The 22,554-nt window shown below is 38.1% G+C and overlaps 2 protein-coding genes across 4 annotated transcripts in view; both read right to left on the bottom strand.

Annotated features, from left to right (window-relative positions):
* Nucleotides 1–429: 429 nt before the first annotated feature.
* Nucleotides 430–3,825, bottom strand: LOC131300439 (cyclin-dependent kinase inhibitor 5-like). Of its 3 annotated transcripts, none has more exons than XM_058326289.1 (3): nt 3,193–3,811; nt 1,448–1,663; nt 430–1,010 (listed from the first exon to the last, which is right to left on the bottom strand). In XM_058326289.1, exons 1-3 carry the CDS (start codon nt 3,570–3,572, stop codon nt 941–943), a joined length of 666 nt encoding a protein of 221 aa, XP_058182272.1. In that variant the 5' UTR covers nt 3,573–3,811; the 3' UTR covers nt 430–940. The 3 variants fall into 3 exon arrangements, with proteins under 3 accessions (XP_058182272.1, XP_058182273.1, XP_058182271.1); XM_058326290.1 differs by having other exon boundaries at nt 1,448–1,642; XM_058326288.1 differs by having other exon boundaries at nt 430–1,642; nt 3,193–3,825.
* A 4,618-nt stretch (nt 3,826–8,443) lies between these two features.
* The window catches only part of LOC131300437 (E3 ubiquitin-protein ligase PRT1-like), a 35,924-nt gene continuing 21,813 nt past the window's right edge, over nt 8,444–22,554 (bottom strand). The window contains exon 7 of the mRNA XM_058326284.1: nt 8,444–9,002. Within this exon, the coding sequence (XP_058182267.1) occupies nt 8,784–9,002 (219 nt within the window). The 3' untranslated portion in view covers nt 8,444–8,783. The remainder of the gene's footprint in view (nt 9,003–22,554) is intronic.

Raw genomic sequence — 22,554 nt, 5'->3', positions numbered from 1 at the left:
GAAAATCTCAGGCCAGGCCTGATCTTATCAACCAGCAACTAACACGGTTACAAGCCATAACTTGAAGAACTTCTTGAATTTGGGACCAAGGCAGCCCATGGTCCCAAAACCGCGGGCAGGGCTTGGGGCTCCCCCAGCACTTCCAGTATCATCACCAACCATTCTCATAAGAGGCTAAGAGTGACCAGTAGGTTCCATCAATAGGGAATCTAAACAGATGAAAGGTCCATTGTCTTCACATAAAGATAATCAAGCCAAAGATACAGAGAGATCAAAGGTCCATTGTCTTCACATGAAGATAATCAAGCCAAAGATACACAGATGAAAGGTCCATTGTCTTCACAGGAAGATAATCAAGCCAAAGATACACTGTACATACATGACATAATTGCTTGACAGAAGGCCAAGACCAAAAAAAAAAAACACACATGAACAAAGGGAAATGGGTCATCTTTATTCCAAAGAGTTGGTTCCATCAGTACAGTATAAACAACAAAGGGGGAGGGAAAATACAAGAGAAGACTAAATCTAAGTAAATTTCTGTACCCACCTAAGACTGGACCTAATTGATTCAACCCTAACCCTAAAAACACTAAAACCCTAACTCCTAAAACACTAAACCCTAACTCCCTTCCCCATTCTCAGAGGATCTGTTAGACAAAGGACCTTGTTGTATTAGTAGTTTGTTTTACTGACAAGCTTTTCATATTTTGCAGATCATTAGTCAACACTCTTTACCCTTTTTGACAGCCCTCCTACTTCTCTCTTTACAAGTTAAGAAAGGAGATGGAAAATGGAAAATAGCACCATCACCAATACCATGTTACCTAAGGCAAATTCATGCAACTGTTTCCAACTACACTAAGTTATTGATCACTACACAGTTATTCTGATCAACTGTCAATTTGCAGGGAAAAAAGTCTTGATCAAACACGAACACCTATGAATCCAGCTTCGACCATTCGTAACGTCCAGGGAGGGGAGCGTTGTTCACCGGATCAAAGTTGTACCTGCCAAAGAATTCCATGCTAACCCGTTTAGTTGTTGGGAAAACAAAAAAAGAAAAAAGAGTCTTATATTATTCTGATTAAGTTAGCGGGACAGTAGTGGGATCACCAGATTCGACTTTCCCCTTAAGATTAGTTTCACCACATGACCTATAAAAAATGTACAACCATTTGCTGGATTCCAGAATTTTTGGAGTTAATAATTGTGGATAGTTTGTTGTTTTTGTGTATAAGTAAGGTGTCTCTATTTTTGTGAAGGGAGGTCATTGTAGTTGGTTTTGCCTTGTTCAAAGGGATGCCCCAGCGATTTTGTAGCTTGTTCGCGCTTTTTGGTGAAATAAATTTACTTACCCAAAAAACAAATTGCATATGGGCCATTCATTAACAAACGGGGCTGTATCATTCTCAAAAAACAAGAAAAAGCAGAGATGAGAAAATACTTCTCGATAAATTGTCGTCGTTGCTTTTCTTCTGCACTGGCAAAGAACTCATCCATTTCCTTTGCGGTTGGTATGTGTCTTGGCATGGAATTCTGCAATCTCCTGTTAGCTTCGGTAGACATGGTAGGCCTAGTAGTGGAACCAGGGGTTCTGATGCAGTCTGGATCTGTTATCAAACTGCATGGTGTGCTTTCCCTGTTACAGATGCATTTCCCTCTACCATCAAATAATGCTACTAAGATTACAATATCCACACACACGCACACACACAGAGATCAATACACAATGCTGCAATAACCCAACAGTCTCCCTCCCTTACCATGAAAACTGAAACTAAACTTTCAGCAACTGACATTGATATAGCAAGAAATTCATAGCCATTGGCAGCTTTCATCATGTTTTCCATATCTGATCTCACTGCTCCATTTAATAATACATGGTGACCCACATACACCTTTAAAATCAGGAAAAGTGCCCTCTCAAACATCTGTAGTTACTCCTTTCAAAACACCAAAACAAAATATTGATTTGATCTTTTCTGAGTTTGCATACACAAACAACTTCTCTACATTATTTGGAAAAAAGAAGTTCCTGATCATTTGTCAATCTGTGCACAAGGATCAAGGGAAAGGCTAAAGAACCCTGTTTCAATTTCAATTTTGTTGCACTTTTTGTCATTCTTGTAACAACTTTCAGGTCAGCTAAGGCTTTGTCACTAGCACTAATCATAGAAACCTTTCCCTTGCATATATAGCCCCAAATTTAATACAAGTTAAAATACTCAATTTGTATCCCAAGGAAATAATAACAAATCTTGGAGGGTAACAGCCATGCATCTTATATATGCAGTGTTAGGCATGTTGAAACATAATGGACGCTTTAAACATCCAAAATCACCAGATTTAAGTAAACATTGAAAAGCAATTAGAAGTTCCCTAAACACTGAAAAAGAAAATTGAACCCACCTCTCACCATAATTAAAATTAGAAGTTAACAAAACCTGGTATTCCCATAATTTAAATGAGTATCCTCAAATAGGTTCACCTCCAATTCCATAACCCTCCACATGCAAATGGCTAAATAACATTATTTCCATCCCACATTCTTAGCCACCAAAATAATTTTCAGAACAGGGAATTAATTAACAGAAATGGGGCCTTTAAACCAATAGTAAAAAACACGCCCCCCATGTTTTCAGCAACCAAACAGCCCCCAAAGGCAGTCCCAAAATTAAAGACCTAATCAGCAAGATAAAGGGAGTAATGAGACAATAATGTCAAAATCGAGTTCAAATCCTCTATACCGAAATCCTTTTTTACCTCTATACCGGTGCATTTCCGGCCGTTGGATCGCACAATAATTTCTTCTTTAAAATCTTACACAATCTAAGGACCCAAAATACATGGATACATGAAATTTTTGGTGCAGATGATTTGAGGGGGGTCAAAATCATGTTAAAACCCAATTCCCAAATTCAGGAAAATTCAATTCTTCACTCCAAAATTCTCAAAACAACTGGCTTCAAAGTTGTGATTTTTGTTCTTTCCCCTGCTTTTTCAGCGACCAGAGCAAAGACAATCTTTTGCAATAAAGAACAAGAAAAAAACACCAGGCATCAACTATTGAGACCTCTCACAACCAAAAACACCAAAACATAGGTTACGAATCTTGACTTGTTTCTTTCCAAAATTTCCAAGTCATCGACAACTGAAGACCAAAAAATTAAATTAAATAGGAAAACCCACCTCTCTCTGCCTTCAAATCCCACCAAATTTTCCCCAAAAGAAGCTTCGATTCCCTCATCAGCATCGTTGCACTTCTTTTCCTCTGTCTCCAAACGAGTCCCTTCATCGGTCACCAAATCAGGGCATTTAGGGTTAGATTCAGGACTTTCTTTGGGCGTTTGCTTCTGTCTCTTGGAATCGCAAATTAGGGTTTGTTTCTCGAGTCGCCGGCTGCGGAGCTGGAGGTAGGCCCCACCGCCGCCGGCGGAATTGGCCGGCGGGGGAGATTTCTGGAGACGCTGCTGCAGAGCTAGGGTTTTGGCGCGGGTACGGACGCCGAGGGAGGAGTCCATGAGGGCCACCTCTCTTGATGTCTTTGCTTTGTTCATGTATTTACCCATCTCTCTTTTTGACTAATTTTTCAGAGAGAGAGGTGATTTGAAGGGGGGGAGAAAAACTAGAGAGGGAAGAACAGGTGAAGGAGGGAGTGAGGGAGGGAGGGAGAGAGAGAGGCTTCTGTTGTAAGTTGTTGGTTAGAGAGATGGAGAGGGGAAAGGTGGCGGTTTACAGTTGTTGGTTTGAGAGAGAGCGAGAGAGAGAGAGAGAGAGAGGTGGGGTAGGCTGCAGTGTACTGCTGCCTTTTGGAGAAGAAGAAGGGAGGGAGAGAGAGAGAGAGAGAGAGAGAGAGAGAGTAGGGTTGGCCCGTTTCGGGGGTTTTGACTCTTTCGAGAGAAGTGTTGTTCCTTTTCTAATTTCTCAACCGTATTAATCCATCCAACCAACTTATAGAACCAATTTCTTCCAACGAAATCTCACGCTTCCGTTTCAAAATGTTTGTCCAATTTATGAAATGAGATTTAAAATAAAAAAAATAGCTTCAAAAAAAATTCAAACTTTATTTATAAATTAAGAGAAATTATTGGTCTCTAGTAAATTGTTTAAAAAAGTTTAAATTTTTCTTAGAAAGTGTGTGTATTTTTAAATCATCGTTTTGCGGATTAGACGAACATTTTAAACCGAAGAGAATAACGAATTTTTAAACTTTTGAGAAATACACTCCTTCTGTCCCAAAATAATTGACTAATTTTACTATTTGCAATTGGTTAATTATACATTATATTTACAGTTTAAAATTTTTGGATAACAATGGTAGGTGAACTCTATGAAACAAAGATTCAGATTGCATATAAATGATAAGGTACCCTAAATGATATTATTAATTAAAATTATATGTATTATTGTAAGAGGTCCAAATAGTGCACTTGGGATAATTTTTTTGAGACAAAGGAATATGAATGTTCTATATGAAACTAATTTTAGAGTCGTATGAATGTGTTTTTTTTATTTTTTATAAATACAAATTTAATATCAATAATTTAAAAAATTGCAAAAAATATTATTTCTATGCAACAAAAGTGAAACTTCAGGATCGTATATCAAATAGTAAAAGATTAAAAAACGCAGAAAAATTAGACTAGTCGTACATACTAGAAGGTTTCTTGTGTTGCCTAAATATTGATGGATTACTTGTTTGAATTATCATGAACTAGAAATAGAATCAAACTTCTTCTAAATCTATGTCTTAATATCTTTTCCTTTTAAAGATTTTTTTTAAGGATATTTTTTTCTTACCCATTGACCTTCTCTTTATTTTCTATAGAGCATAATGAGAGAGGAGAATTAATGTGACGTGAGATAATGCCACATGAAGTTTTAAAACTTTTTAATCAAGAAAGGAAGAGACATTGCTATACTGCTACATACATAACGAGAAACGCTGAGGTATTTCCAACTCATTATTGCAGGGCGAGAGCACATATACCACAATTGATTAAAGATAAAAAGCATTTAAAAAGGTAAAAAGCACAAAACCAAAAAAAAATAAAAAATTTTTTTGCCTAGTTGAAAAAGAACTAATTTAATTTATCCAAATAGACCTATAAACAATGCTCTTAATAATCTGTGCCTTGCACGGACGTTGTTAGTTTAGTAAAGTGCAAGAGTTGAATATATCGCATGTGTCCTACATGTACTACTATAGTTTAAAAAAACCATGCAAAGCTCGTGCATCTTGGACTTTTAGAAAGATCTCTCTTTAGAAAAAGAAATCTGGTTCAGCCATGGATTAGGTATATATATAGTAATTAATTGGTAAGAGTCAAACTTCCATTTTTGGTGCTGTGGTAACAGTCAACTTCCATTTTTAGTGTTGTGCGCCATCCAAACCGTTCGTTCGGCAATCCAATGGTCCAGATGCTACACTCAGAGCTAGTATGGTTCAAGCGCTATGTGCCAAGGTGGGCAATCATCAATGGATATATAGCTGTGGTCCCGAGGGGGTGTTTGCAATAGTTTTTTCTTAGATTTTCAATCACGTCATAGAATTCATTCACACTGTCTAAGGAAAACGTGAAGATCGAATTGCCATTTTTTGAGATTGTTTGTAGATTGGTAATTCAATCTTACATTCTATATTTTAGATTTTAGATAAGTACTTATGAAGAGTGCTTGTTTTTTTTTTTTTTTTTTTGAACAGATGAAGAGTGCTTGTTGCAGCTGTTGATTGTGGATTAAATGTTACGGAAGATGAAGAGTAGTATTTACTTCAAAAGCTGCAAAATAAGCTTTTGTGATGAATTAGTCTATTTTGCTCTTGACCAAGGGTAATTGTTGGAATGGCAACGAATACTTTTTATGCCAATCATAGCTTCTCAAAATCAATAAAAGCATCTGAATCGTAATTTCTCAAAAATCAGCTTTTATGCCTTGCAAAAATTTCAAAAAACTGGTGATTTTTAAAAGTTGCTCTTAAAGTCTATAGCAAACACTTTACGACAATTTTCTAGCCAGAATCTCATAATCTGCCCTCATAATTTTTAGCAAACAGACACCGAGTGTTATGAACATCTATTTTTTGCTTATGTGCAAAGAAACCCTGGCAATTAATTTGTTGCAGGAATTGGAATGAATTGATCTAAACAAAAGGGGAAAGGGTATGATGCATACCTAGTACTATAAGTTGTCTCTAGCTGCCACTCTGTACCATCAATGGAGCTAGATAAATTTCAGGGTCATCAGTTGAAAGAGGAATTAAGGAGTGGAAGCTGTGAAACAACCAATTTTTGTTGAGATGAGGTCCTACATCAGTTCTTGGAAGAATGTTAAAAGATCTTCCGTTAATTAAAGTTATGCTTGAATTGACACATTTCTTTTACGAAATCCTATTGGTACCAACGGTACCGTAGGGAAAATGCACCGACGGCTACCGGACGGCCGATCCGAGCCGTCCAAAAATTTTAAAAAATAAAACCGAGTGGGCTCACGCGAGAATCAATGGCATCCGAGGTGTGTAGGGTACTTGATCCGAGCAACCCTTTTTCGTGTATATACACGTATATATATATATATAAACGAAAAAGGGGTGCTCGGATCAAGTACCCTACACACCTCGGATGCCATTGATTCTTGCGCTGGCCCACTCGGTTTTGTTTTTTAAAAATTTTGGACGGCTCGGATCGGCCCTCCGGTGGCCGGAGACCGCCGTCCAGTGGCCGTCGGTGCATTTTTCCTACGGTACCGTCGGTACCAATAGCAGTACTCTTTCTTTTAATATGTCTGCTAGTTCATAGGTGTTACCTTTGGCTGCAGGGCTTAATTTGGTGCTACAGGTTGGGGTGTTTTGTGTGTTTTTTTTGAGTCTTCGGATGCATGGGTTAGGCCTTTGGTTTGATGAATGTTTGATTTCTAGGGGTATGCCCCGTGGTCATGTATTTTGATTAGTTCCAATTAAAAAGAAATTATATTTATATATCAACTTGTCAACAACTTGCTCAAAAGTACCGAAGGAAGGATAAGCCTCACATGTTTGTCATCACTTCTGGCCCTAGTAATATTCAATCAACAAAACACTCATAATGCACCGCTAAAAGCAGCCAGCATGCACCACCAAAAGCGGGAACAGAGTTGTTGGATTCTTTCCACCAGCTCTTCAGTCAAAATTCCTACTCGATTGATTTTACTTTCCTTTCTTCTATATAAAAAAAACCTTCACCATTATTAGCATGAAAAATACCAGACTAGAATGATGCAAGTGTTACACGAATAAAAGGCTCGAGGGTGGGTCTATAATTTCTACTACCTCAAAATGCTATAAACATCTTATTCACGCAGGGGTGGGACTTAGCTCATGGAGGCCAATCGGTTTTGCTGACGGATTTTTGAGCTTTCCGATAGTGACGTTGAAGACATCTAGAGCTGATCCCATTTTGATCCTGTGGCGAAAACAAGCTCACCACTCCAGATATTCATGAACTCCACCCAAATTCTCGAGCGAATCGATGAGTCCTAACACCGAGCAAATCGATGAGTTCTAACACCAAAGCTGATTCCCTTGAGGCTTTTCTCTTTATTTTTGTTTTGTTGTATATTGTTTGGTTTGTTATAGTTGTACTCTGTTTTCGTATCAATATAAATGAGACAACATTTGCTTCAAAAAAAAAAAAGGATGGGTACTTCCGAAAACTAAAAAAGCTTGTAGATTAAATATTTCCCTATACTTCAATAATGTTTGTTATATTAGTTTATGATAATTAATTTCGAACATTATAAAGCACATGTAAAAATATGTTAGTATTTTTTTTGGATGGCCCACTAAACAAATGTCACGTGCACATAAATAAATCCTACTACATTGTTGAACACCAGGAAAGCCCACGCAGGCACGCACTAGTCCTCCGAGGCCATTACTTACACATATGTGCATGTGCGTATACAACAAGATTTGACTTTTCAAAAACTATTTCAATTTATATAAAAGCGCCATTTACGTGAGGGGAATTGATTTTCACACTCCCTTTTTTGATTTTTAGTATTGAAAGTGAACGTATTTTTTTTTGGTTAAAGGACAAAAAAGGAAGTGTGGTTATATAAAAAGGGAGTGTTGAAATCAATTCCCTTAGGTGAAAGGCCTCCTAAAAAAAGATCTTTTGTCAAAATTTCATAAGATTAATCTCTCCCATATTTTACATTTTACATTTTACATAAATACTAGTATAATTGTGGACGCTAGAGACTTGAGTATTTGTCAAAATTTCGTAAGATTAATCTCTCCCATGTAAGAGTCCTCCATTTGTGTTTTAGACGCAGGACGTGAGAGTCTGGTGTCCAAGCCGTATCCCTTACGTGTCCGACGTGCATTTGATGTCGGGGAACTGCAAGCGGGCCAGGCTTAAATTCAACAAAAGTTTCCTGATGAGCAGCAAGTACATCGACAACATGGGGGTTTTCCAAAACAAATGTACAGTCAAAGAAAGTCTGATGCGAAATGATTTTGACAGACTTACCATCAGCTTACTGGTATAATACATTGTAGACAATCCTCGCTCACTGTACAGGATTCACACATGAAACCAACCATCAAATGGGAAATGAAGAATCTTGGTACCTCAAACAAATGACTGGAGCTCTCAAGATGCCTCCAAATACGACCCATGCAACGAGAACTTGCAAAGGGCTTTAGATGGAAGAGTGGGCATTTTCATTTTCTGAAGTATCATCGGAGGACATGTGGGATGCTGAATCCTCTTCTAAAATACGTGCAAAACGACTAAAACCTACGTCATCAGGAGAATCAGATTCATAATCATCGGTCTCGAGACATCATTGGCTTCGAGATGCGGCTGCACATTCTCAAGTTTGTGGTCTGGCGTGTGCTGTCGATTAAAGCAGCCTAGAAGCTTGGAGGAACTATTATAGCAGCCTTCGCACAGGTCAAAGCCGATTTTCTCCTTGCAGTCTTTGCATCTGTATCGCTCCCCAATTATAGGATACATTTGCGTTAAAAGTAGACAGAAGATTTGCATGTGTTTGATTTGAAGGATCTTGCACAATCAATCTAGAAGTAGTTCAGAACTCATGTTCTCGCAAAATTAGAGCATGGAACATATTGGACTGGTTGTGATAAACTGAGCACCAAACCAACTTTTTACGGATTAGAAATTTCGTGAACCAAATCAATCCGTGAAATTCATAGAACAGATTCAACAGAATCAATACAATTCGGTAGACTACCATTCGGAGCTGGTTTTGAAGCACAGTTCATTTCAAACTGAGATACCCTATTTACAAACTATTCAATGCACTCAAAAATTACATTAAAAAAATCGGAAATCATAATTATTTTTGAACCAACTCCTCTGAAATCATCAAAAACCAACGAAATCCATTAAAGTACACCATATGACTGAGACTCTTTTAAGTGTGATGTTCCCCACTAAAATTATCATACTACATATATTCATGTATGTTTATACCCTGTCAATGAGGTTCAGATTGATTTGGAACCCGAACCATTAGCATTCATTTAGAAACCAAACCGTTCTTCCAGTTTCCTATGTTTTTAAACCACCGAGACGAAACCACCCACCTAAGGACAGAACCAAATTGCTCGGTAGATTCGGACCTGCTTAGCGCTGCGAAGCTGAGATTCAGTGCGCTTCGGTCTCTCGATTGACAAGGCCCTGAATCACATTGATCATCGGCAAAGCTTCTTCCTGGGGGTTTCGGCCCCCCATTGTTCGGATTCCTGTACGGAGTCTTGGCCATGTCAATCCATTGGTCCTGGGCCACCAGTTGCTCCAAGAAAGTCTTGTACAGCTGGCAAGCGGTACTATAGTGTCCGAGCTCATCGTGATACAAACTCTTTTTCTTTGGATCTCGGTTTTGTCCTCCTGTTACTAAAATTCTTGTTTTCTTTCCAATCGACGGAGAATCGACGGGAAATCGTATCGTAAGCTTGCTGGAATGTGAGTGTGAAAAGTGGAGTTTGGTTTCTTGCCGTATTTCAGGACTTCTTTGAAAACAAACAATGAAGTGAATGATGTGTGGAAGAAGATTAACAAAATGGACTTTATTAACCCTCAAAGTAGAAGAACAATCAATCGAGATGATTGAGTGAACAATTACAAATTAGCTCTACTCCTAGAAAATAAAAGATAAAGGCCTGATTGGCGTTGTTTTTTGTGTGTCCCTGAAACTGCTACTAACTTGTTCTTAAATAGGCCTTCCTACATTTGAATTCGAATCTTCCCCCCAAAGTAGCAGTTGAAAAACTCCCTCGATTTCTGATTAAGAACTTCCTCCAACTGCTGATCATGCCCACGTTGAGAAAATTGTCTCGTTAATTGCGGTTATCGTTCTCTTCAATCGTGGAATCATGGGATCCAGTTCCATTTGACACCTGTCACCCGATCGACGAACAAAAAGGCCATAAGAATACGCCACGTGTAGGCCAATCGACGGACAAAACTTTTTATATTTTCACCATCGATTTACTTCCATTCTAAATTATTAAGGTGAGTCCATTCCATTCTCCCACTTACCCATATTTACCCTTGCCACGTGTCGCCTGATCGACGGGTAAAAATAGAAATCTTAATTATGGTACAAACAATGCCCCCCTTATTTGTTTGAGTTAAAAATCTTTTAACTCGAATAAATAATTCCTTTGCCTTTTCCAAAAGGCGTGATTAACACACGGGGCTCTTCTAACGTATATATATCCTTTCGTTTATAAAAATTAGGGCACCGTTTCAAACCATCAACCTCGGAATCGATGGCGCCCAAGAAAGCTCCTCAAAGCAAAGCAATGGTCTCCAAAGCTTCTTCCAAGTCGTCGACTCCTCGGTCAACCCAGAAGAAAGAATAGAGCTCTCAGGAAACTGAAACCCCAACCGAGTCCTATCTCCCAAGGTACCCTCAATGCCTAAGGGAGGCACCTCAGTTACCTCTTTATTTTATTCCTGTAGTTGGTCATCCCTCCAAATTCATATTGGGTCTCATTTATTCTCCAAACTCCCCTGATTCACTACCGACATATTATCCGGTGAATTTCGACGAGCCTTTACTCCTTTCGCTCCCAGGTCTCCATCGTACTGGTTGGAATACCAGAGGAACAATCCGATCATGGCCCTCTGTATTCCCATCTTGGACAAAGTGGGTTGATCGTATGAAGGGATACCTACATCTCTCGTGGCATGCCATGGGAATTTACGAAACCATAGACCTATCCACACAGGCCTTTGAATTTAACCCTAATTTGATTGCTGCTGCTGCCTGTTTTTAGTCTGTTTCATCCAACACCTTTGTTTTTCCATATGGCCCCATGAGTCCCACTGTTTTAGACATCGCTCATCTGACTAGCCTATCGAGTATAGGTGCAGAAGTTAATGCTGCCTTGGATCATCGCCCTTGTGATCCACCGTTTGAGGCCTCTGCTGATAACTCATGGAGTTATGCACATTTTATATCCCTTTTTTGTACTTCTGATCTCAGAGAGCCATCATTTACTGAGAAAGTAGCATTTTACTTGCATTGGCTCAACAAATATGTGCTATGTGTGTCTAATTTGAAGATTACCAAGGAATATGTCCGCTTGGCCATCTGCTTAGCACAAGATGCAAAGCTTGCATTAGCTCTCTTTGTACTGGGGACATTGTATAAAGGATTATGGACATTCACACAAAATAAAATCACCAGTAATTGTGGTGGTCCTTTTTGGATTCTCCAAGCATGGCTGTATGCCTATTTTCCATTTCTAAAACCCACAAGTTATTTTCCGAAGAGGAAAGATGGGGGTGAATGCTTGAGCTATGCAGAATACTTTTTAGCCCATGAACCCAAACATGAGGACTCATCCTTTAAAAGGTACTTCAAAGCCTTTTATAGCCTTGTTCTTGAAGAATATCCTACTTGGCTCCCTTTTAAGGACTGCCGTTACTCGGCATCGCGAAGGATAGAACCCATCCTCAAATTTTTAGTGCCAGCTCAAACGGTTAATGAATTTTGGGCTAGTATCTTGATATCAAGATTCCTGTCGATAGGATTCTCCCCATCAACCACACGCTTTTCCAATTGCAGTTTCGAAGTCTACATGCCAAATCAGTGTGCTAGACAATTTGGTTTGTCACAAGGGATCCCTGTCCCTCACACTCATCCAAGGATCAAGGATTTGGCCAAAACAAGACCAATTGTGACCCAAACTTCCTTAATTACGGAACTGATTGGTCAATTTCAAGGTATCAAGGCCAGTTTCCAACTTGCGAGTTTTGTGGCCGAACCTTCTCTCATCTCAGAATTCAGACTGTTTTGGGATTGCATCAAGCCCACCATTTTCAACAAAGAATTGAGCAACTGTCTTATGAGACTTGACACTGAAGATTCCTCGTCAGGTATCTTCTATGAAATCATCCCTCTTTATTTCGTAGACATGAGGTCTCAATCTTATTAATTATTTCTCATGTTTTTAGTTCCTAAGAAGGCTCCTGTCTCAAGACCAAGAGGCCCAAAAGGTCAAGATAAAGGGAAGCAACATGAGGTTTCACTTCCCTCCAAGAAAAGAAACAGGACTTCTCAAGCCCAAGGTACATTGCGAGATCCCCCACTGATGGCGGATGCAATGAAAGGTCTTAACTTACCTGATCGACAGACCAGTCTGCCAGAAATTGCTGAAGATTCAGAGACATTGGTGACATTTAAAAGGGTAAGAATCTCATCTTTCTGCTAATTTGGACTTTAGATATCATGTATCAATCCTCTATTGATTCATTTCTTTTCTTTCACATCTAGAAAACAAGGATGAGACTGCAACTGCCACCTCACTCAGATGACAAAGGCAACAAAGATGAAGGTTTGAGTTTAACCCCTGTCAATTCCTTTTCTGTCAATCAATTTGACCTTCCATTTAATCCCCCTTCACCTTTAAAATATCCAACACCAATTTCGGACGAAGGTGTCAAAATTTCTGACATGGGCAACAAATCAGCTTTTCCAAAGGTTTCACTATTTGATCCAATTACTGAGCTCCTCTTAAGTTCAGTACCTAATTCTCCTATAATTCAAAAAGTTGATCCCCTGGTAGAACAAGAGACTATTAGTATCGAGCAACCAGATATCCATTCTCCTGCTCAAGGAGAAAGAGTGCTGGAGCCTCTTGTTGAACAATCAGGAATTCATTCTCCTATCCAAGGAGAATTGGTGTCAAAGCTTGTGGAACCATTGGTTGAGGCTACTGAATTCTCAGAGCAACAGCAGGTTGAAGGGGAAATCCATACCCCAAACTTGATCATCAACCCCACTACTCCAATGGTTTCTCCTTCATCTGCCTATGGGGCTGATACTGAATTGCCAACCAATTCACCAAATTCTGACTTGGACCTTATGCTGACTAGGACCAAGAAATATTCTGAGTTCTATTCAAAGTCCATTTCTGAGTTTTCTGAATCTCTGACTTCTCCACCATCCTCTGGGCTTAGTGAAGAGACAAAAGATAAGATGAAAACCTTTTTTGAACTGCTTGAACTTCCACTGTTGGAAATTGCCACTGATCATTCTGCAGCTTTTACTAGCTGTATGAACCGTCTGATATCCAAGAAAGTTTTTCCATTGTCTGAGCAAATTAAGCTTGAGGAATTTGGCACAATTGTACATGAGAGTTTGACAGTAGCAGCCTACTGTCAGAAAGAGATGAAGAGCAAACAGGATACCCTCAATCAATTTGTAGCCATTTCAACTAGTTTGGACACAATGGGGAACAATATACATCAACTGAAAGATGAATTACAGCAGATTGAAGATGAAAAGGCTGCCCTTCTTGCCCGTTTGAGTCAACTTGATGATCAACAAAAGATTTTATTAGCACGAAAGGAGCTGATCAGTCAAGAACTATCCAAGGTCTCCTGTCATGAGCAGAGCACTAAGGCCATCATTACCATGGCCAACACCGATTTTTTGAAATATCAGGAAAAATACAATGCTACAAATAGCAAGTGGAGTTATTTCTCCAAGTTGTTCTTGGAAGTTAAACTCAAGAACCAATAATTACTCTGTATATTACAACTATCATTTTGGCCTCTATATTTCAGGCATCTTATTAGTTGTATTCTTTATTTTCTTGCAATGTTTAGCCTTGTTTTCAGGCTTTTGTAGCTTTTGTATTAAAACAACTGTATTAATTCTGAGTATGTTTATCCCATTCTTGCATTTCTCATAATTATCCGAATCTCTAAACGGCTCCTGTTCAGAATCGATAGGGCAAATCAACCCCTGCTTGCTTACTTCTTTTGTATTTGAAACAAACCCACTGATAGGATCAACTCATAGGAAATCATGAAACCATTAACTAATTATTCCATTCCTTGGTAATGGATATAAATCGTGGCTAACCATTTCCTTCTTTATCGATGGGATAAACCAATGATATCCCATGGAAAATACCAACCGTCTTCTCCTCCACTTCCTGCTAGTGGAGCAGATCATGCGTAATAACTGCTTTAATTAACTGCTCGGAAACTGAACCGTTGCTAATTTTTTCTTTATAAATTGGACTTTTGTGGGATAGTTACACATCGATCCTTTTACTCTCAATTGACTTCTCATCTTTTTCGTGATTTGTTCTGCTCACAGTCAAATTGACACCATGGACATCGATCTAAACACCCCCTCGCCTTCTTTTGATACCGTCGATCGGCCATTTTCTCCTATTACGGCCATCTCTGGCTGGGATGATCCTTTGCCTTCTAATCCTCCATCCAGTTGGAGTATCAACCCACCCACTGAAAGAGTAATCGTCAGAATGGAGGATCCTCCTCTGTATCCCAATTCGAGTATTCGACGCTCACACGTCAAAGTCAGCTATCAATTTCCCTGGGTCAGAGAAGAACCACTGGCAATGTTACTGGATTCACTACTGTCCATGCCATATAGGCCAATGCCATTTCAACTGGCAGAGGCAGGCGGCAAGCCAAACTTAGAGAATCACGAATCCCTTTTCGAGAGGGCAAAAAATCAACAAGCTTATTGGAAAGAAATGGTGAGAAAGCCATGTTTTCCTGGTGGCTTTTCTGATGACCAGCCTGACATCTCTCCCCTTCCTGAGAACCCTGATTGGTTTCAAGAATTAGAGAAGGTATAACCCCCCACTATCTCAAGCCCATGTAGGGTATTCGATTTATAGGGATTCTGATGAAACTACAGCCAAAGAGCTATTGGCTGCTTTTGCCTTTTTGGATATTCACATTTTGGAAGAACATGTCCCTTATTTGAACTTCCTGTGGGCATGTGAGACTCTCCAATTTTACGAGAGTAGCCTCATTACTACCCATCTTCATGGGTTTAAATCTGCATTGCCTCTTATAAGGCTTTGGATGAAGACCAGCACTGCTGCTTTCTATGATCCCTTTTGGGTAGACTATGAAGTTCAACATGACAAAGTGGTTAAACTTCATAACAAAGTATTGGACCTAAATCACTCCAATTGGGAACTACCACCGAATTCCTCAAAAGCTCTGTTCAAGAAACATCAGAACTGGCTTCGGAAGAAAAACCACAAGAGAGCCCATCTCTTGGCTCAAGCTGAAAAGAGTGTAATGGCTATGAGGCCATTGGTAGATAAGAAGATAAAGATGGATGCAGAGGCAATGGCTAGGGACAAAGAGCATGCATTCCTGACCTATGCTTGTGAAAAATTTCATGTTTTTGTCACTTGGAGTTTCCCACATTATTTTGAAATCATTCGAATTAATGCTGAGGGTAACCCTATCAATGCCTAAATTTCCTTTCCAAATAGAAAATTTTATGTTTATTTCCTTTTGTAAGCAGGAAATGTAACTTGTCTTATTTTGAATGAAAAGTTAGCCTAAGTTTATAGGCTTTCACCGATGATTTGTTTAGGTACGAATTATTTGTCCATCCATCGATTCACGTTTTCATTCGTCGATTAACTCCTAAGGAGATGGAAAATATGCCTTTAAATACTTTCCATTGATTGTTCTTTCGTGAACACTTCCAAGAATGGATTCTAATTGATAAGCACCACCTCTTAGTACTTTTAATACACGAAATGGTCCCTCCCAATTTGGAGACCATTTACCAAAATATCTTTTCTTTTTCTTATCTAAAGGCAGAATTGCTTTCCAAATCAAATCACCCTCTGCAAATGTTTTTTCATAGACTCTTTTATTGTAAACTCTTTCTAGATTTTTCTTTTGTGCTTGTATATTATTTAAAGTATCTATTATGGATTCTTCCAATCCATCCAACTCTTGATACATTGCTTCCTTGAAATCCACATTATTTAGGCCATAATGCCTAGCAATTCTGTGAGATGTAATATTAACTTCGACGGGTAATACTGCAGCTTGGTCATATACTAACTCATATGGTGTAGCTCTTGTGCTTTCCCTTTTAGAAGTCCTATAGGCCCATAACATTCTTGGCAGTAGATTATGCCATTCCCTTGGATTGTCAATTATCATTTTAGATAGAGTGTTCTTGATTATTTTATTTGTAGATTCCACTTGCCCATTTGCTTGGGCATAATAAGGAGAAGAATTCAAGATTTTAACCCCATATGAGTTAACATAAGTCATTACTTCGTGACCATTGAACACAGATGCTTGGTCAACTGTGATTGTTTCAGGAATACCAAATCGACAGAAAATATGCTCTTCAATGAAATCAATAACTTGTTTCTGTGCCACACTCTTCAATGGGATGGCTTCTGTCCATTTCGTAAAATAATCTGTAGCTACCATTACGTACTCATGTTGTTGAGAAGAGTGAGGAATTATTTCTCCAATCATATCAATTGCCCATCCCCTAAAAGGCCATGGTTTAACAATTGATTGTAAAGGAAAAGCTGGAACCCTTTGAATGGGTCCATATTGTTGACATTTTTGACACCCCTTAGCATAAGAGATGCAATCTTTCCTTATTGTTGGCCAATAATAGCCATATCTTTTAAGTAACCATTTCATTTTCTCTCCAGACTGATGAGAACCGCAAGTTCCCTCATGAACTTCTCCCATAACTGTCATTTCTTGGGATTTATCAATACACAGCAATAGTACTTCATCTGAAGATTTTCTGAACAAATCATTGCCCACTATAACATAGTTTATGGCCCTTTGCTTTATATTTCTGTCTGTTTTCTCCTTTGGGTTCTTTAGAAATTTCCTTATTAGAACCCTCCAATCATCAACCAGGCTTATTTCCATAACATCAAAATCATTGCTATCTCTTTCAATAGAGAAAGGCAGGAATCTCTTTTGGACCTTTATTAATTTTTCATTTTGCCCTTCTGGAATCCTAATTCCATAAGTAATTTGTGCCATCTGATTAGCATCACTATTCTCCAATCTATAGACATGTTGTAAATGTACTTCATCAAAATATGATATCAGAGTTTTAACTTTCTGTAGTTGTAATTCTAATAAAGGATGATTGCACTTATATTCACCTGTTATCTGTCGAATCACCAATTGTGAATCCCCCGTAACATTTAAATACCTAATATTCAATTCTTTTGCAATCTCTAAACCGATAATCAAAGCTTCATACTCAGCTTGATTATTGGTCAAAATCCTGTTTTCATCTAACTGAAAAGAAAACTGTAAGAACTCTCCTTTTGGAGATGTAAAAACTACGCCTGCTCCAACCCCTCTGTCAGTTTTGGAACCATCGAATGACAATTTCCATGGTTTTATTTCAATCATATGTATCTCAAATTCATCCTTTTCCATTAACATGTTAGGATGATTAGCTACAAAGTCAGCTAAGGCTTGCCATTTTACTGCCTTTTGATTGTAAATCATACTCTATTAGAGATAACAACCATTTTCCTTGTTTGCCTCTTAATATAGGCTTTGTTAACATATATTTAATAACATCTGTTTATGCAATTACCTCTACCGTCGATGGTAACATGTAACATCTTAGCTTAATGGCAGAAAAGTACAATGTTAAACATAGCTTTTCAATAGGCTTATGTTTTATCTCACATTCATTTAATCTCCTGCTAAGATAATAAATGGCTTGTTCATGACCATTTTCATTGTCTTGAGCCAAAAGACAACCAATCGATTGGTGTCCTGCTGATATATATAATTTCAAAGGTTTTCCAATTATTGGTGGCATCAGAACAGGAGGCCTTACCAATGATTGCTTCAAAAACTCAAAAGCCTTCTGATGTTCTTTTTCCCATGTAAAATCTTTCTGAGATTTTAACTTTAATAGTGGGGAAAAAGCAAGAGTTTTTCCAGACAAATTGGAAATAAATCTCCTGAGAAAATTTACCTGTCCCAGAAACTGTTGGAGTTCTTGTTTATTTGTTGGAGGCTGTGCTTCTATTATAGCTTTTGCTTTATCTTTATCAACCTCAATCCCTTTCTTATGAACTAGAAATCCCAAAAAAATTTCAGCAGTAACTCCAAAAGCACATTTCATTGCATTCATTTTCAACTCATATTGTCTCATTCTCATCAAGACTTGTCTTAAGTAGTCTACATGCTCATCAAATGTATGTGATTTTACCACTATATCATCAATATAAACTTCCATAAACCTTCCAATTAGGTCATGAAAAATCACATTCATTGTTCTCTGATAAGTTGCTCCTGCATTCTTTAATCCAAATGCCATAACAATCCATTCAAACAATCCAATATATCCTGGACATCTAAATGCAGTTTTGTGTGTATCTTCTTTTGCAATGAATATTTGGTTATATCCAGAATAACCATCCATAAAAGAAAGAAATTGATGGCCTGCAGTTGCATCCACTTAATGGTCTACAACAGGCATGTGATACTCATCTTTTGGTGATGCTGTGTTTAAATTTCTTAAATCAATGCATATTCTCACCTTACCATTTTTCTTAATTACAGGAACAATATTTGAAATCCATTCAACATATTTAACAGGCCTAATAAATTTGGCCTTAAACAATCGTTCCATTTCTTTCTTTACTTCTTTTTGAACTTCAGGTGTCATCTGTCTTGGAATTTGTTGATATGGAACAAAGTCCTCTTTAATAGGAATTTTGTGTTCAACTAGTGATCTATTCAAACCAGGCATATTAGGATAATCCCAAGCAAAACAATCTTTGAATTCAGACAACAAGTACTTCAAACGATCCTTCATTTCATCAGGTAAAGCAGCACATACATGAAGAATTCTAGGATCTTCCTCTGTTCCTACATTAAAATCCTCTAATGGATCTTTTACTTCTGCTTTATAATCATCAAGTTTAGCAGGAGCAACTTTAAGATCTTCCATAGTCAATTCCTTAACAGTCAAAGGACTATCATCAACTACACAGTCTGCCCAATTACAAGAAATAGGCTCATCAGCCTCTAATTTCCTAGATACAATGAAAGAAAACAATCTCTTAAAAGTAGCTTTTAAAGTAGCTAACTCTTCATTCACATGGCTGAGATTGTCACTGATCATGGGAAACTTTTGATTTAGAACCACTAGACCTTAGTATCATGTTAGGTCTAACAAAATCTCCACTTATTTCCTTAAAACCATCTGTAATGTATTTAAGGAATTGGCTTTCAGTAATGCTTATCCCTATCGATTTCACTTCTGAACCCTCAACCTTGATTGGCCATAAGTCTTCATCATATAGACCTGCTTCCACGTTGTTGGTATCTGCTTTAAATGGATGTTTGTTTGCCCAGAAAATTTCCATTCCGTCGATATCTTTATCCTCTCCTTGTTTCAGAAATATTAATACCTGATGTAAAGAAGAGGGAACACATCCGTTTATATGAATCCAATCTCTGCCTAACAAGGCATTATAATTGGATGAAGAATCAATAACAAAGAAAGTAGTGTTCATCTTTCTGTTTCCAATTTGTAATTGCAAAGAAATCACACCTTTAGCAGGTGAACATCCTCCTGCAAAATTTCCAACTGTCACTTCTGTTGGGATCAGATCTGACTCATTTTTGTTCAAAGTCTTCATCATTTTCGAAGGTAAAATGTTTACTATAGCTCCATTATCAATCAAAACCTTATTAATAGGCTGCCCATTAATGTGAACCATAATATATAATGGCTTTAAATGCTTGACCAAGGCATTTTCAGGAGCCCTCAAGACAACCACATCTTTTTCTCTTGTATCTTTCTCAATTTGAATGGACTTCTTTTTAAAATCTTCTTCTTGCTCATTTATCTTCACTATAGCATCTGTTTTATCTTCAACATCCCCTTCTAAACTCGTGGGCTGATTAGGTTTTGCCTGAAAAGTTTTTGGCAAAACTAACATCATATTGCAATGAATTCTAGTAGGGGAAACTGACCCGAATTGGATTGTGTCCAGTGCTTGACCAAAGGTGGTAGATTTTTGAGAGTCCACTTCATTATTGTCATCTTTGAAATCTTCTTTCATCATATCTAAACTATTAACTGACAAAAGATCATCATCTTCTAGCAATACTTGTTGAAATTCTTCCATCTTCTTCTTTAAGCTCTTCTTGAATTATGCCTTTTGTTCCTTAATTGATAGAGCAGGGGAAACACTTGAGCTTTGCCCCCCAAGCCTTTGGGTAACGGTTGGTTTGATTATTTGCCCCCCAGGTTTTTCTACTTCCTTTGCCTTTTGTTTAGGCACTGTTGAAACTGGTATAGTAGACTCCCTAGTCCAAACCATAGGAACTGCCTGATTTAGAACTGCCCTAGCCTTCATTTCTGGCCACTATGTTGAATCCATCATTATCTGTTGATCTCTCCTTTATCTGTCTGAAATCTTCCTTTGTAACCTCCTTTTCTGAGTATTGGTAATGGGCTCGAATTCCCTTACATTTGGGAATTTAGGATGTCTCACTGTATCCCATCCATGATGCTCCATATTTGGTGGAATTACCATCCTTCCTTGATATCCACCTCTGACAAAAGGCATTCTTCCCCTTGATCTTCCACCCCTTGGGTAAAAACCTCTTCCCCTTCCATTCATAAATGAAGGTGGATATATTAGACTTGCATCCGGCTTCCCAGGTGGTGCTGGAATCACAAGGTATCCTTTAAATAGGAATGGTCCATCATCTTCCCCATACCACTTGAGTGATTCAGAAGGTATAAAAATTCCAGGATCTTCACCTTCAAAAATCAACTTTGGCCCTACATAAATCTGCAAATCACTACTTCCCATAGTGTTGAATCTAATGGAACCTTTAGCATAGGTACCATTGTACTCTTTTTCTGCAATCATTTCTTCTCCCTTCTTGATCTCCTCATCACACCTTAAACAAAAGTAATTCTCAAATTTCTGCCTCACTTGAACTTCCTCTTCCATAATTTCTTCTTCTTCTTGAATCCTTCTTTCAATTTGAGATGCCATTTTTCCTTTCTTCAATCTGGCAGTCACCATATTGACCTCTACCAAGGGAAAAGGATCAATATCAATCCCAATTACTTCTTTATTTCCCTTAGCATACTGTAACAGGCCCTTCTGGATCAGGTCCTGCACACAATTCCGAAATGTAACACAGTTGTTAGTATTATATCTAAAAGAATTATGCCACTTACAGTAATCTTTTCCCTTTCTATCCTTTTCAGGAGGGATCATATGCCCTGGTGATAAAGTTAAGAACTTTTGATTAATTAGTTCATCAAAAAGTTGATCAGCTTTGGACAAATCAAATGAGTATTGTCTAAAATTTGCTTGATTTCTCCTATTTGGATGAGATGAAGGCATATTCACAGGCTTCTCAGCCTTTGTTAAAGTGTCACAAACAATTGGTGCTTTTCCAATTACTTGGGCAACATCAATCTCCACATCTCCTTCTATATCTTGGTAATATGTACCCAGTGATTTACTTTTCCTGTACTCCCCTTCCATAAGAATAGCCTCATATCCTATGGCTTTGGAAGTAAAATCAAATAAATCTCTAAATTCCGTTCCAGTAAAATGTTTCTTAAAATCATAATCAAGCCCTTCCTGGGCTATCTTCACTATTTCAGATTCGGGGATGTAAAAATGACACTGATTCCTAATCTTTTTGAACCTGTTCATATACTGTTCAACGGACTCTGAAGGCTTTTGTTTGATTTTAGCTAAGTCTGCCACTGAAATTTCTGGTGCATGCCTAAAGAATTGAATATGGAACTGTTCTTCCATTTCTCTCCACGAATGAACAGAATTTGGAGGCAAGTTAATAAACCAAGAAAAAGCAGTTCTAGTAAGAGAATGAGGAAGCAACTTCAATTTTAGAGCCTCATCCAAATCTGCTTCGCCTATTTGCAGGCGAAATCTCCCAACATGCTCTGTAGTCGACTGATTTTCCTCTCCATTGAAAAGAACTAAATCTGGAATTCTATAATGCCTTGGAAAAGGCACATTATCAACCCAATTTGGATACGATTTTCTAAACATAGGTTTTTCAATTCTCTGTAATCCAGGACCATACATATCTTGCATAATATTCGTAAGTTGAGCCCTTAAATAAGGCTCCTGTATTCTTCCAGTTTGATTTGGGGGAACAAGGGCTTCAGGTCTAATATTATGCCCATATGGATAATCTTGTCTTCTTATGTTTGGTGGAT

Source organism: Rhododendron vialii, chromosome 9a (assembly GCF_030253575.1).
Source record: "Rhododendron vialii isolate Sample 1 chromosome 9a, ASM3025357v1".
Taxonomy (NCBI): domain Eukaryota; kingdom Viridiplantae; phylum Streptophyta; class Magnoliopsida; order Ericales; family Ericaceae; genus Rhododendron; species Rhododendron vialii.
The sequence above is the reverse complement of the archived record's forward strand: the minus strand, read 5'-3'. Positions and strand labels throughout refer to the sequence as shown.

What these genes read in the sequence shown, in the direction of transcription:
- LOC131300439 (XM_058326288.1), bottom strand. Translation starts at nt 3,572, where the DNA reads ATGGGTAAATACATGAACAAAGCAAAGACATCAAGAGAGGTGGCCCTC. An exon ending in GGATTTGAAGGCAGAGAGAG is followed by an intron (nt 1,643 to 3,192) that starts GTGGGTTTTCCT and finishes CATCTGTAACAG; the next exon opens with GGAAAGCACACCATGCAGTT.